The sequence below is a fragment of the Pelophylax lessonae genome, assembly GCF_965119305.1.
Source record: "Pelophylax lessonae genome assembly, chromosome: 7".
Taxonomy (NCBI): Eukaryota; Metazoa; Chordata; class Amphibia; order Anura; family Ranidae; genus Pelophylax; species Pelophylax lessonae.
In genome coordinates, this window is record NC_138774.1 from 61749292 (window position 1) to 61764516 (window position 15225).

At 44.1% G+C, this 15225-nt stretch overlaps 1 protein-coding gene across 1 annotated transcript in view; it reads right to left on the reverse strand.

Moving 5' to 3' along the window:
• Positions 1–13766, reverse strand: part of LOC309559994 (complement factor B-like) — a 135980-nt gene extending 122214 nt beyond the window's left edge. Inside the window, exons 1-3 of the mRNA XM_082263475.1 lie at positions 13614–13766; positions 9544–9738; positions 1544–1729 (exon numbers count right to left, since the gene is read on the reverse strand). Of these exons, the coding sequence (XP_082119601.1) occupies positions 1544–1729; positions 9544–9738; positions 13614–13647 (415 nt within the window). The 5' untranslated portion in view covers positions 13648–13766. The remainder of the gene's footprint in view (positions 1–1543; positions 1730–9543; positions 9739–13613) is intronic.
• Between the last annotated feature and the right edge of the window lie 1459 nt (positions 13767–15225).

The window sequence follows — 15225 nt, forward strand, 5'->3', positions numbered from 1 at the left end:
GCCCCCTGTTGGATAGCGCCCTAGGCGGCTGCCTGGGTTGCCTTACTAGTAGCACCGGCCCTGTGTGGGGGCTAGAGCAGATTGTAAACGGCCTTGTAGGCAATGCTGGAAATCCATGGAAGGGGAGGTGCAGCATGGTATGGTGGCAGTAAACACTTACAGCCCAGATGTAGTAACAGAACTGTATTGTAATTAAAGTCCAAACAAGCACAATTACCCGGCAGGAAGACAACCCGACCGGGTGTACCCACAGAATGTTGCAGGGAACAGTGAAGAAGATTTGCTAAAACTGAAAAGTGCAAATCTGATGCATAGAAACCAATCCAATTCCATTTTTTTTTTTTTTTTTGTCAGAGCTTAATTGAAGAAGCTGAAGTTAGAATCTGATTGGCTATAATACCCAGCTGCACCAGATTTTGCACTCTTTTGCACCCCAATTTATCAACCCCAGTGTGCAGCAGGTTTTGGGTGCTCCAACAGCATCTATCTTGAGGGAAAGAATGCGGCCTGGCTGGTTTGTGCCCAAACAGAGAAGCATCCAGGAAGGTTAGCATGTCCCTGCACTTTCCCTAACTCACCTACCTCTAATATTGTCCCTGTCAGGTGAATATCCTGTTCCTACAACACTACCCACACGCAAAATGCGTATCAAGCCTGGGAGCCAGGGTCTTAAGTAGACAGTGCTTGACCCAAGATGGCCGCCAGAGTCACAGGGGGTAGCAGCATCCAAGCTTCCCAGTGACCTAGTAAAACATAGAAGAACCAGGTTCACCCTGGCTTTCTCTCCCTTTGCAATGCTGCTTTGGTTGAGCGCCACCTCCAGTAGAGAAAGTAGACTGCACCTGCCTATACCTGTATGGGGCTGCTTTACTGGAAGAAACCTGGGAGAGGTGTACCCAGCCTGAAGGTGTCTACAGAGAACACAGTTCTGTGAGTACTTATGACCCAGGGCAGAAGAAATAGATGAGATGTCTGTGAGGCGCTGCATGTGCTTTCACCTGTGATTAATGAGGACTGTCCACATTATGTGATTGATTGTGTATGTTAAGTGACTCCGGAATGTATGTCCCTGTGATGTGACTGTCTTTCCACTCCTTCAACAAGTGCAGTGAAGCTAACTATCGTGTGGACATTTCTTCTTTTGGATATAAAAGGTCTATGGCAAGGAGGGGTCAGCCTTAGCAGGTGGGATTGTGCTCTAGCAGACCTGGAGCGGGAATAGGGATTTGTGCTTGGCACCAGAATCGGCCAGCCACGAAGACCCTTTTACATCCAAACTCCTTTGCAACTTTGAGCTACAGCAGGCTTAGAAAGAGAATGTTGCTCCAACCAGAAAGCACACGCTGATCAACAGTTTTACAGGTTGAGATGTAGGGCTATTCCAAATATTATCCTTCTGTCTACACTACATAATTCTACATACATTGCATACCTTTACATAATTTTCATATTTAATATACCTGTAAATTATTTTTTAACCTTCTCACAATGAACATTCCCTCATTTTTCAATAAAGAAAACCTCCTTAATCTGAAATTCTCACCTTGGTCATCACATATTGTTGTTTCCCCACTCCATTTTCCATTCTCCTGACAAGTGCGGTTTTCAGGTCCAAGCATTGTGAATCCACCCCAGCATTCGAAAAACAGGAGATCACCCACAAAATACTTTGCTTTACGTGGTGCAAACTCTCCACCTTCGAACATGACTGGCTTGGGACATTCAATAGCTATAAAAGTAATATAGAAGCACATGTGAACTGTAATCAAAGGCACAGGTAGAAAGTGATAGTGTAAGGAAACTGCACAAAGATAGGTAGTGACAGCAGAGAAGAAGGCAGGCAGTGACACAAAACAGGAGGACGATTCTTGGTTCCATATCGCAAATGCAAGGTCTCCTTCTGTATGACCTTCCACATTTCGAACTGCAAGGGTTTTGGTGAGGTATCTGTTAAAGCGGAGTTCCGGGCACAGAAGTCATTTTTCAATAAACATACCCCCGGGACAGTCAGGGCTAGCACATTCCACAATGGCTAGCCTCTGATCTGTCCCGGTTCGCACTTACCTTTTAGAAGAAATACTTACTTATAAAATTTCTTCCACAGCGTTTCCATCTCTCTTGTGGGCAGCTGAAGCTGGCGCGGTCCTCTTCTGTGTCTTCTTCCGCGTCTTCTTGTCCCAGAATGCGCCTGCACCGGCCCCTCTCGTCACTCCCGGTGCGGCGCCGCATTCCTCCACAGCTTCTGGGCATGCCCAGAAGCTGTTTAGCAGGGGAATGCGGCGTCGCCCAGAAGTGACGAGCGGGGCCGGTGCCGTCGCATTGATTCCTGGGAGCGATCACGTTCAGCTCCCAGGAATCATTGCGAGACAGGAAGTGACGGGTGAGCCGCGGCGCTGAGGGAGGAAGTACTCTGAGGTGAGTATTTACGATCTTCAATTACAAGGTGAGTAAACAAAAAAAAAAAAACCTAACTATCCAATTCCTTTTCAGGTGATGTCTAATTAGCGGAGGGGCACAAAAAAAAAATATCGATTTTGTGCCCGGAACTCCGCTTTAAATCAAAAAGCCATTGGGCAACATTTCAGGCCTTATATTCCAAATAGAGAACAATGCTAATAAAATCAGTTTATTAACAAAGGATCAAGCCAAAGCATTTTGGGGATTAGAGGCGACCCCCTTCATCGGGGTTTCAAGCTTTCAGGTAATAGGAATACTCAAACTAAAGAGAACTCTGATACAATCTTGAAACTTTCTAAATGGGAATTCTTGTATTGTAGATAATTCTCATTTAAAGATAATCTTGATATTGGTGTGCCAAAATAACTGCTGGTTGGGTAGGTGCAGTGTGTTGTGGTAAACACTCAGAGTCCCGATTGGCAAAGAATGTTGTGTTAAAACAGTAGGTCAGCAACATAAACAGGCCCGGGGGGAAGCTCACCCTTCCGGTGCCAATTACAACTATGCATCAGGGACGCTGACTGCATCTGCCACGAAGAGAAAAGGGCAGCCTAACCCAAATTGGAAGCTTCCTGAAGAGGAAAACGGAGTCCCTGTTTACCCCACTCCACTGGAACCTTTCGCTGCCACTGTCCCTTTCAGATGGGGAACCTGTAGCTAACCTGTTTACTCTCATAAAGCAACCCAGGGGTCAGAATTTTAAATAGACTCTGATTGACTTAAGATGGCCGCCAGGGTCACATGGGATATGTGCATTCAACTGGATCACTACCCTTTGCATTGGCACTGCGGATGAGCGCCACCTGCAGTGGAGAATATAGACTGCATCTGCCTACATGCTGAAGCAATTCCACCATCTTTGAAAGCCAAATTTGAAATTGCATGTGCTATACAGGTGCCAAAAGTTGGGCATTTGCTGTTGATGGTGCCTGAACACCGTAACCAAGCCCTCGCAGTTACTATTGCTGGGTGCAGGAACGGGACCTGCTGGTAGGAATTCCATGCAAAATTGAAATTGCATGTACTACACAGGTGACAAATATTGGGCCTTTGGTGTTGTTGGTGCCTGAACACTATAACCCCTCACAGTTAACAGGGCACAGGAACAGGGCCTGCTGTTAAAAATAACATAAGACATTTCAATTTTATGCACCTGTCATACAAGTGCAGAAAAATTAGGCCTTGGGGGTTGGTAGTGACCTAAATCAAAAACCTTGTTGGAAGCTAGCAGAATAAAGGTAGAGGAATAGGATAGGCAGCATATGCAGTCTTCAAGGAATGGCAGACCCCTAGTAAATTCAATCAGTTACATCAGCATCAGGGGCCTGATAGCTCTTGTTGATCCAGGACTGGTTCATTTTGATAAAAGTCAGCTGGTCAACAGAATCTGTGGACAGACGCACTCTTTTGTCCATCACAAAACCTCCAGCAGCACTGAACGTCCGTTCAGAAAAGACGCTGGAAGCAGGACAGGCCAGTAGCTCCATTGCATATTGAGCAAGTTCTGGCCAGTGGTCTATCCTCAAGACTCAGTATGCCAGTGGATGCTCAGCTGGAAAGGTGTCCAAGTCTGCTCTTGCGCCTAGATAATCATGCACCATATGATGGAGACGCTGCCGATGGTTGCTTAAACCTAACAGCCCTGGGTGCTGCTGAGGACAAAAAAAACTGTTTAAAGGCATCGGTCAGCCGGCCGCCTTCTCCACCGCTCCTCCTTTGGCTGAACGATGCCTTAGAAACACGTCCAGAGAATCTTAACCTCCCAGTGTCCCACACAAATTTTTATTTAAGGCCTCCTCAAGATGTTTCATCCTCTGCTCCCTCTGCAAAGGCAGGATGATCTCTGCAACTTTACCCTTGTAACGCGGATCAAGATTGCCAACCAGTAATTATCCCTCTCCTTGATAGCACGAATCCTCGGGTCCTCTTGCAGGCTTTGCAGAATCAGGGGGCCCATGCAATGTAAGTTGGAGGAGGCATGAGCTTCTGAGTCCTCTGGGTCACTAAGGATGACATTGTCAGCAGGAGCAACCTCTCCCCAACCACGTACAACTCCTGTGGTTTCTGGGGAATCAAAACCATCCCTTGAAGACTGCTGTATGCTATCCTCTTCCTCTACATCCATGCTGCCGAAATCCTCATCCACCTTCTCCTCTACCTCAGGTGAGTTTTTTGTCCCTGCAGGAATGATATCTTCATAAATGGGGCCTTGTGAGGAAAGAAAGTCCTCCTCTTCCTCCCGCTGTTTTGCCTCAAGTGCCCTGTCCATGATTCCACGCAGCGTGTGCTCCAGCAGGTAGACTAGCGGGATAGTGTCACTGATGCATGCATTGTCCCGGCTCACCATCCTTGTGGCCTCCTCAAATAGTGACAGGATGATGCATGTATCCTTAATCAAAAGCCACTGGCGTGGCGAAAGAAGCCAAGCTCCCCTGACCCTGTCCTTGTGCCATACTCACACAGGTACTCATTGATGGCCCTCTGCTGCATGTGCAGCCGCTTAGCATTGCCAACGTTGAGTTCCACCTGGTGGGCATGTCACAAATGAGGTGGTTGGTGGGCAGGTTGAATTCCCGTTGAATGTCAGATAAGCGAGCACTGGCATTGAACGAACGGCGGAAATGGCCACAGACTTTTCTGGCCTGCCTCAGGAGATCTTGGAAGAACGGGTATATGCTCAAGAAACGCTCCACCACCAGATTCAGAACATGTGCCAAGCATGGAACATGTGTCAAGTGTCCCTGTTGGAGGGCGGAGAGAAGGTTGGTGCCATTATCGCATACAACCATTCCTAGCTCAAGCTGTCGTGGCATCAACCATCTCTCAGCCTGCCCCTGAAGAGCTGACAGAAACTTTGCACTGGTGTGACTCCTATCCCCTAGACAGACCAGCTGAAGTACAGCATGGCAACTTTTAGCCTGACTGCTTGCATAGCCCCTTGACCACTTAGGGAGTACTACTGCTGCAGAGGAGAATTGAGCAAAAGAGGACATGGAGGAGGAGGAGGAGGTGGTGGAGTAGCCAGATATGGCAGAACCAGCTCCAGCTTTTTGGAGGCATGGTGGCAAAACAAGTTGCAAGACCAAACCCTGTCCTGCATCCTTCCCAGCTTCCAGCAGAGTTACCCAGTGCAACGTGAAAGAAATATAACGTCCCTGTCCATACCTGCTGGACCAAGAGTCAGCGGTAATGTGCACCTTCCTGCTGACCGCTTTGTCCAACGAGGCCAAAACACTACCTTCCACATGACGGTAGAGAGCCGGAATGGCCTTACGTAAAAAGAAATCCCTTTTTGGGACCTGCCACTTTGGTAGAGCACATTCCACAAATTTGCGAAAGGGAGCCGAGTCTACCAGATGAAAAATCAGCAACTGTAATGCTAGCAATTTGGCCAAGCTAGCATTAAGACACTGAGCATGTGGATGGCTGGGACAGTATTTCTTTCTACCGTTCAAATACTGGGGTAGTGAAATTTGCCTGCTGCTCAGATCAAGCGGTGGTGTACTGCTAGCAGATTGGGTGCAAGTCTCTGTGCCACTCATTGCTATACCATCATCCCTCTCAATGCTGGTATTTGAGAAGGTATGAGTTATAGTAGGGTTAGAGATTTCAGATGAGGAGCAAGGTGATGTATGCTTGTTTTGATCTGGTGCCTCTTTCAGGTGCTGTTGCCAACGGACTGCATGGCAGGTCGTCATATGCCTTGTCAAACATGTGGTGCCCAAGAGGCTGGTGTTCTGGCCACACTTGATCCACTTTAGACAGATGTTGCAAACAGCAACGCTGCGGTCCACTGCACAGATGCTGAAAAAAGCCCATGCTAATGAACTTTTTGGAGTCCGTGGGGATTTTGCAGCACCCTGCACATGTGGAGCTCTGCGCTGTGACGCAATAGGTTGGCTACTTCTATAGCGGCCCCTGGAGCACATCCTGCCTTGTTGGAGTTGTGCATCCTCCTCATCCTCCCCCTCCTCCTCCTCCTCCCCTTCTCCTCCTCCTCCTCCTCTATCCTGTCAGGCACCCAAGTATAGTCAGTGACCTCATCATCCCCTCCCTCCTCCTCACTGGAGCAAACGTGGCAATATGCTTCAGCTGTGGCAACATGACTGCTGGTTTCTTGTCCGTCATTGTCATCCCCTCTCTCTAGGCTCACGTTATTCCCTTCATCAACCTGGGAACCAACAGCACAGCTTTTAAATTGCTGCACATCCTCCAGGAGCATGTCACTGACACTATGATCGAATAGTTCAGGTGACTCCTCCGTGCATGATGGTGGGGCAACTGAAGGAGTAGCTGTGGAGAAGGAGCCTGTGGAACGGGCCCCTTTGGGGGAAGGCAAACTACTGGGAGTGTGGGTGTCAGAGGAAGAGGAGAATGAGGACGGCTTATTGATCCACTCCACCAACTCTTCCACATGTTGAGGCTGAATAGCACGGGCAGTACCGTAAATAAAGGATGGGTGTGCCCCGCCTGCAGAGGATTCACTATGTCGACTGTGACCACCACTTTTCACAATGGACACAGAGGCTGCTTGCCCTCTTTTTGTGGCCTGTGAGCGTCGGCCTCTCCTTGTCGGCCTTTCGGATATAATGTTGATACAGATCAATATAGGGTATACGCAACTGACCAATAGATACTCAATTACCTGATATGATGTAATTGATAGCCCTATAGATGAGCTGTGGTGGTTACAGATGTACGCAAGTGACCGATTAACAATACTCTCACTGATATCTGATGTAATCTGATGTAATCTATAATCCTATAGATGGATGATCTGTGATGCTTATACAATGTTCCACAACTGACCAATGAATACTCTGACTGATATCTGAAGTGATCTATAATCCTATAAGTCTGTGATGCTTATAGAATGTTCCACAACTGACCAATGAATACTCTGACTGATATCTGAAGTGATCTTTAATCCTCTAGGTCTGTGATGCTTAAAGAATGTTCCACAACAGAACAATAAATACTCTGACTGATCTCTGAAGTGATCTATAATCCTATAGGACTGTGATGCTTATAGAATGTTCCACAACTGACCAATGAATACTCTGACTTATATCTGAAGTGATCTTTAATCCAATAGGTCTGTGATGCCTATAGAATGTTCCATAACTGACCAATGAATACTCTGACTGATATCTGAAGTGATCTTTAATCCTATAGGTCTGTGATGCTTATAGAATGTTCCATAACTGACCAATGAATACTCTGACTGATATCTGAAGTGATCTTTAATCCTATAGGTCTGTGTTGCTTATAGATTGTTTCACAACTGACCAATGAATACTCTGACTGATATCTGAAGTGATCTTTAATCCTATAGGTCTGTGTTGCTTATAGATTGTTTCACAACTGACCAATGAATACTCTGACTGATATCTGAAGTGATCTATAATCCTATAGGTCTGTGATGCTTATAGAATGTTCCACAACTGACCGATGAACAATACTCTGACTGGTATCTGATGTAAAGAACAAAATCTCTCCCTATCTCACACACGTACCTGGCCCTCTTCACACTGCTACTCACTCACTGGTGCTGCACTGTCTGATATGATGTAAAGAAAGAAATCTCTTCCTACCTCACACACGTACCTAGCCCTCCCTACACTGCACTGTCTGACAAACTCCAAAAAAAGCTACTCTCTCCCTGCCTGTCCCTGTCTCATCGCCCACACAATCACACTACACGCTGCGCTACGCGAGCAGCCTTTATGTAGTGTGGGGCGTGTCCTTGGCCCCTGAGCCATGATTGGCTAAAGGTAGCCTGCCTTTAGTCCAATCATGGCAGAGATCATTTGATTGGCCAAAGGATGAGGTCAGGGTGCATGCTTTAGCCAATCACATAACGTGCAGTGCATTATGGGAAACTCGAATTTCCCGTGAAGAAGCACATTTGTTCGTCATTTGACGAACGTTCGAACGAGCAATCTTGGAGTCGAACTTAGCCTTGACTCGAACTTGAAGCTCATCCCTACTGAAGAAGAAGACCTGTTATACATAGCTGTGTTTATGTCCATTTCGCAGATCTTCTGAGAGCTGTGGCCTCTTCCCATCCAACACACCTCCAGGAATACCTGGTTCCCAGGCTCTGGTCACCTACACACATTAGTGATGTAGGGGTTGAGAGATGGAACTACAGTGTGCAGTGAGGGATGCAGGCATCCAATGCTCCTAGAGGTGCAAGCTGTAAACATTCCTCAGGTGGCGGTAGCTCATAAAAAGAGTAAAGATTAGAGAAAAAGGCAGCGGGACAGGATAAAGTCTTCTTTTCATTCACAGATGGGGTGTTTTGCAAATAATAGAGTCTCTCAAAAGTTGCCTTTGATTTAGAATTTTTTTATAGTCTGTGTACTCATGCAGAAATTTAGAGATCTTAACAACATCATCATTCTCTATAGTCCAAGCATTCTTTTCCCCTGAACCATTGAAGCCCTGATGAAAAGGTTCCTCTATAACCCTACGAAAAAAATTGGCTTGTTGATTGACCTTTTATCAGTAAACAGACCTCCTAATTTGGAGTTTACCATTGGTCTTGCCCCCTCTTTCTTATATATTTCTTATAAAACCGGTGGAAACAGGCAAATAAAAGCAGCAAGCAACAGAGGAGAAGACAGACAGGGATTTGGGCAATTAAAATGGAATTGGGTACGTAGTGGCACAGCAAAGAAGAGAACAGTGGTACATAGGAAGGGGAAGACATAGATACAGCATAGGGGTTGGGGGTAGAGAATGGCACAGGAGGAGAAAGGTACTTATACAGCACAGAAGAGAACAGACCCTTAGGAGGAGTTAGGTAATGACAAAGCACAAGAGCGGTCAATAGGTGACAAAGCTCGAGAATAGTCAGTGACTGATACCGCATAGGAGGGGGCAATGAGTGACAATACCCAAGAGGAGTCAGGTAAGGATATAGCATAGGAGAGAGGGCAATGAGTGACACCATCCAAGAGGAGTTGGGTAAGTATACAGACCAGGAGAGGGCAATGAGTGGCAACGCCTAAGAAGAGTTAGGTAATGACACAGCACAGAAGGAAAATAGGCCATAGTAAAAAAAAAAAAAAAAGAGGTTACCTTTACATACAGCCTTTTGCTTTTCATTTGTCCATTGCCCATTTTCCTGGCAGTCACGTGTAGCAGATGGGAATAGATACTTTCCTTTTGGACAGCTATACTCCACTTTTTCGCCATCTTCACTTACTTTGTAGGTGCCACCATCAATAGCCACTGTTTCATTGTTACACTGATCAATAGGGGCAGCAATGGACACTGGAACAAGAAAGAGAGTGTAGAATTGTACAATGTATGAAAACGGTTTCCTGATATTTGTGATTCTCCAGAGATTACACAGATCTGTAGGTAAATCAGATACATATAAAGGTTCATTCAGCCTACTGCAGGGCAGAAATGTGTAACCTGATACCTGCTGCGGCGGAACTTCTTCCTGTTGCTGCTGTTTTATTCTTCTGCAGTGTGGACAGGACGAAACTGTATATTCATTAATGCTAAAGTGTAGCAGACATCTTTAGGTAGACCACTATCTATGTATTGCACCCAGTGAGCAATAGAGAGTAGTAGGAAAGTGAAAATGTAAGTAATACCTTTCTGGCTAAATTGGGATTCATTTACTAATTGCAAATAGGCTGTGCACTTTGCAAAAGGGTTTGGATATTATTTGCAAAGTGAAATTTCAGCACATTCGCTAAGCTCAATAGATAATTCTCTTGAAAAGTGTAACTTCGCTTGCAAGATGAACAGCCTATTTGATTTTAGTAAATCAACCCGAGTGTTGGTCAAGCTTTTGAGAATACTCCGTTCTCTTTCTCAGGTATGATGTCAAACTTTATCTCGGTATGCAATCGTGATTGGCTGAGAAAAGACAGTCAACGCTTTCTCAGGTGTCTGGACAGATCCAATAGAAGCTCACATATACTGTACGTGATCACTTCTCCGTCTAAAAACCACCAGCTCTTTCTTGTTATCTTGTGTCTAGGCGTGATCAAAATTAAGACATTTGACCAAAAGATCAAGTTTTCTGCAGAATGTTGCCATTTTGGCAAAATATATAGTAGTAAAATGAAAAGGGAAAGAGGTCGATTTTCTAAGCAAAATAGGCAAGGGAATCCCCAGAGCTCAATAAATGTGGTGAAATTTCACTTTGCAAAGAATACCAAATCATGTGCAAGGAAAATAAAAAGCATTAGGTTTGCTTTCACGTGATTGGATGATAGAAGTCAGTGGAGCCTCACCTCATTCACTAAACTGTAGGGTGAATTCCCTTGCAAAGTGCTACTTCCCCTGAAAAGCGAACAGTATATTTGCCTTTAGTAAATAAACCCCAAAGTGTTGTTTAGTTTTTCAAGATAAATTTAGAGGTTGATTTAGGTAACACTGGAGGGTGAAAAATCTGGTGCAGCTGTGCATTGTAGCTAATTAGTTTCTAGCTTCAGCTTGTTCAATTAAGCTTTGACAAAAAAAAATGGAAGCTGATTGGTTTCTATGCAGAGTTGCGCTAAATTTTGCACAGTAATTCAACCCCATAGGGTTAAAGAACTCCTTTCTACTATCCTTGACCTGTTCTTGTGCCAAAACACGGCCCCTTGTTATGCCTAAAACAAACGATGAGAAAATCGGACAAATAATCGCCTGTTTTTTTTTTTTTTTCATGCTAGTCTCATATCCAAAAACCGATAGGTTACTAAAGTTACGAAAATTCTCATACAACAGAATGAAAGTGATGTCATTGTATTGTATTCTAATGTATTCTTTTGTTTCCACGCATGCGTGGTCTTGGTCACACAATTTTTTTTGTACAAATACTATACTAAATACACAAAAATCATTTTATCTGGTATCGTATGAGAAACATTTTCGTGTTTGTCCCTTTGGATAATTTTTGCATGAACTGCCATGATCGGCTCCCAAAAGCTGTGTACTGATGATCAGCTTATCTGACGATGACTCCAAAGTGGGATTTTTTGTGCGATTTTCTCGTCATGTGCATTAGGCATTAGTCTCATTATTTTGCATTTTTTCACACAAGTAAAAAAAATTCAGACAGTAAAAAAGAAAAATAACAATTTAAAGGATTTCCACATAACGGTAAGTAAGTAACTTGCATCTAGACCGATGCGCCTCTTAACAGTGATCCATATTTGGATTGCATTTCCGAGATGTTTGACAGCCAGTGAGGAGGTTATAATGTGCCTCCTCACTCCCTGTTTTAACCCCATAATTGCTGCACCAATATGCCACAACTGGGTTGTAGAAAATTTGTGGCGTTTTCTCATCTGCTTGAAATGGTCATGCTTACTGCCCATTGAATGAGACAGGAGAGATAGTTTTTGCTGTGGGAATAAAGCAAAGCATGTAAACACCCTGTATGCTGTCTTGGCAACTTACAGGGGTGGTTGGGGGGGTGCTAAAAACAGGACTCAACCGCAAGTCTAAATGAGCCCTTAAATGCACAAAAAAAGAGGGAAAAAACACATAGAAAATAACACTAAATAGAATAAACCAAACTGCTCTAAATACAACAAAAAAAAAAAAAAATCATCAGAATAATCGATAATAAAAAGTAGATTGTTTTTTCCTTAACCACTTCTGGACTGGAACGGTTTTACCCCCTTAATGACCAGGCCATTTTTTTACGATTTGGCACTGCGTTACTTTAATGGACAATTGCGTGGTCGTGAAACGCTGTACTGAAATAAAATTCATGTCCTTTTTTCCCACAAATAGAGCTTTCTTTTGGTGGTATTTGATCACCTCTGTGATTTTATTTTTTGCGCTATAAACAAAAAAAAAGACCGACAATTCTGAAAAAAACTATATTTTTCACTTTCTGCTATATAACCTTCACATTTTTTCATAATTTTAGGCCAATTTGTATTCTGCTACATATTTTTGTAAAAAAAATCCCAATAAGCGTATTTTGATTGGTTTGTGCAAAAGTTATCGCGTCTACACACTAGGGGAAAGATGTATGTCATTTTTATTTATTTATTTATTTTTTTACTAGTAATGGCGGCGATCAGCAATTTTTAGAGGGACTGCGACATTGCAGCGGACAGATTGGACCCCTTATTGATATTTTTGACACTTTTGGGGGGACCACTAATATTACTACAGTAGTAAGTCCTGAAAAATATGCATTGTTACTGTAATAATGACACTGGCAGGGAAGGGGTTAACCCAGGGGTAATCAAAGGGTAAAATGTGAGCCTAGGGGGGTTTTCTAACTGTGAGGGGGATTGGCTTATTGGATAAACACAGGGACCTGTGTTCCTAAATATAAGGAACACAGGAGCCCTGTAATGTTCACTGACAGAAAACAGTCTGCCGTGTTTACAACAGCAGACCGCCATTCTGTCTTCCCAGGGAGTGATCGTGGGTTCCTGGTGGTCTTTTGCGGCCGCCGGCCCCGCAGATCAGCTTCCCCCTCTCGCGAATTGCCACACGCCCCTCCCATGCTCGCTCCTGAGGAGTGACGCATGGGTACGGTGATTCGCGCAGCCGAGCCAGCCTGCGGCAGTATATCTGTTGCGGGTGGTCGGCAAGCGGTTAAAGCAAATTAGCCGATAGCAAAAGATCTGAGAATTCCCAGTGAAATCAGTTCAGCAAAAATTCTCTGTGCCACCCTACTTCTAACACTGGCTGTTTTTGAAAGACAAAAGGGCTGATTTACTAAAGGCAAATAGGCTGTTCACTTTAGAAGGGGATTTTCCCCACTGCTTTGTGAATGTGGGCAAAGGACAAAATAATAAAAAACTGCATTTTTTGCTTGGACGGGATTTGATAATGGAAGGCAGCAGAACTTCACCTAAGTCACTAAACTCTGGGGCAAACTCCCTTACAAAGGGAACAGTCTATTTGCCTTTAGTACATCACCCCCAACGTGTGAAATCAGCATGGGTCATTGGAAATCGGGCAGTCAGAGAAATATTTATGACTCTGTTGGGGAGATTTACTAAAACTGGGGAGTGCACAATCTGGTGCAGCTGTGCATGATAGCCAATCAGCTTTCAGCTTAAGCTTGTTCAATTAGGCTTTGACAATAAAACCTGGAAGCTTATTTGTTTCTATGTAGAGATGCACCAGATTTTACACTCTCCAGTTTTTGTAAATCAACCCCTGTCACTTACTTGCTAAGCTGCCGAGGAGAAGCAGCAGCATCATCTTGCAGGGAGTCTGGGGACCTCTCTTGCCTGTCCTCTTCGGCTGTCCAGTCTATTATTGAGGGGCCAACTCCTGTCTAGATATAAGAGGGTGCTGTGAGCACATGGACTTTGGGAGGAGAGGATGAGGTGAATTCGGGTAAATGGTCAAATAAACAGCAGGCTTTCACAATAGGTGTTTGCAGCAGGAAGGAGGGACAGGGAGAGGATTGCACCATCCAACAAAAACCTCATCTGGATATGCAGTTCAGTTTTGGGCACCAGTTCTCAAGAAGGATATTGGGAAACTGGAGAAAGTGCAGAGAAGGGCAACCAAACTGATAGGAGGCATGGAGGAGCTCAGCTTTGAGGAAAGATTAGAGGAATTTAATGTATTCTCTCTTGAGAAGAGGAGATTAAAGGGGGATATGATCAACATGTATAAATGCATAAGGGATCCATATAGTGAAGTTGGTGTTGAGTTATTCACTTTAAGGTCAACACAGAGGACAAGGGGGCACTCTTTACGTCTAGAGGAAAACAGATTTCGTCTCCAGATACGGAAAGGTTTCTTCACCCTAAGAGCTGTGAAAATGTGGAATAGACTCCCTCCAGAGGTTGTTCTGGCTAGTTCACTAGATGTTTTAAAAAAGGCCTGGATTCTTTCCTAGGTGTACATAATATTTATATACATATGAATAGAAAATTCTCCTCTTTGAATTGGATTTTTAGGGCAATTATATGACCACATGTATATAAAAATATATATTTTATTGTTCACACAAATAAAAATTGATTAAAAACACAAATGGATACATCATGTTATACATATTCAATAGGCAACCTATAATAACACCTCATACATATTGCAATATTGCTTGAGAAGTAGTATTCCTCAGCTACTTGATACATTCCATGGTGATTGTATTGACCAAGGGAGAGTCACAACAAGTGGGGATATGCAACACGTTTCGAATTAAGTGTCAAATTCTTCCTCACGGATATTATATCCACTTCTGCAACATAAATTGAGTTCATTATAGATACAAATATATCAAAAGTACAAAGTATAAATGTATTGAAAATGGTAACTTTCCATTAACAACAGATACAGTATGCTGACCTTTGCTTCAATTCTCCCCACGTCTCTAAGTGGGTGCCCTGTAATCTCCCGGAGCCAAAAATTAACACCATGTAGGGCAGCTGGAAAATTATCCAAAAAGAAGTTGACCCCTTCACTGGAAAAAAGTAAGAAATATAGAGAACTCATAGTAGTGGGATATTGATAATAATAGCCCACTTTGTCAAAATGAGAACATCTTAAGTGCCCATAATTACTTACGTAGAAATATGCCCTCAAAGGCCAGTCTCTCAATATATAAAAGAAAGTTCCCGCTATTAGGTAGATGTAATTACAAATCTGACCGAAGTCTCCAAGTACCTCTCCCCAGCAAGGCATGGAGAGAAAATGGCGTCAGCTGCGGTCCCCAGCGTCCTAGACATATAGCGCATGCGCGATGGAACGACGTTATGCGCTACGGCAGTGGGAGGCAGCGCAGCTGTGTCATCTCCGTGTCTATGTAGGAGAACATCCGGAGAC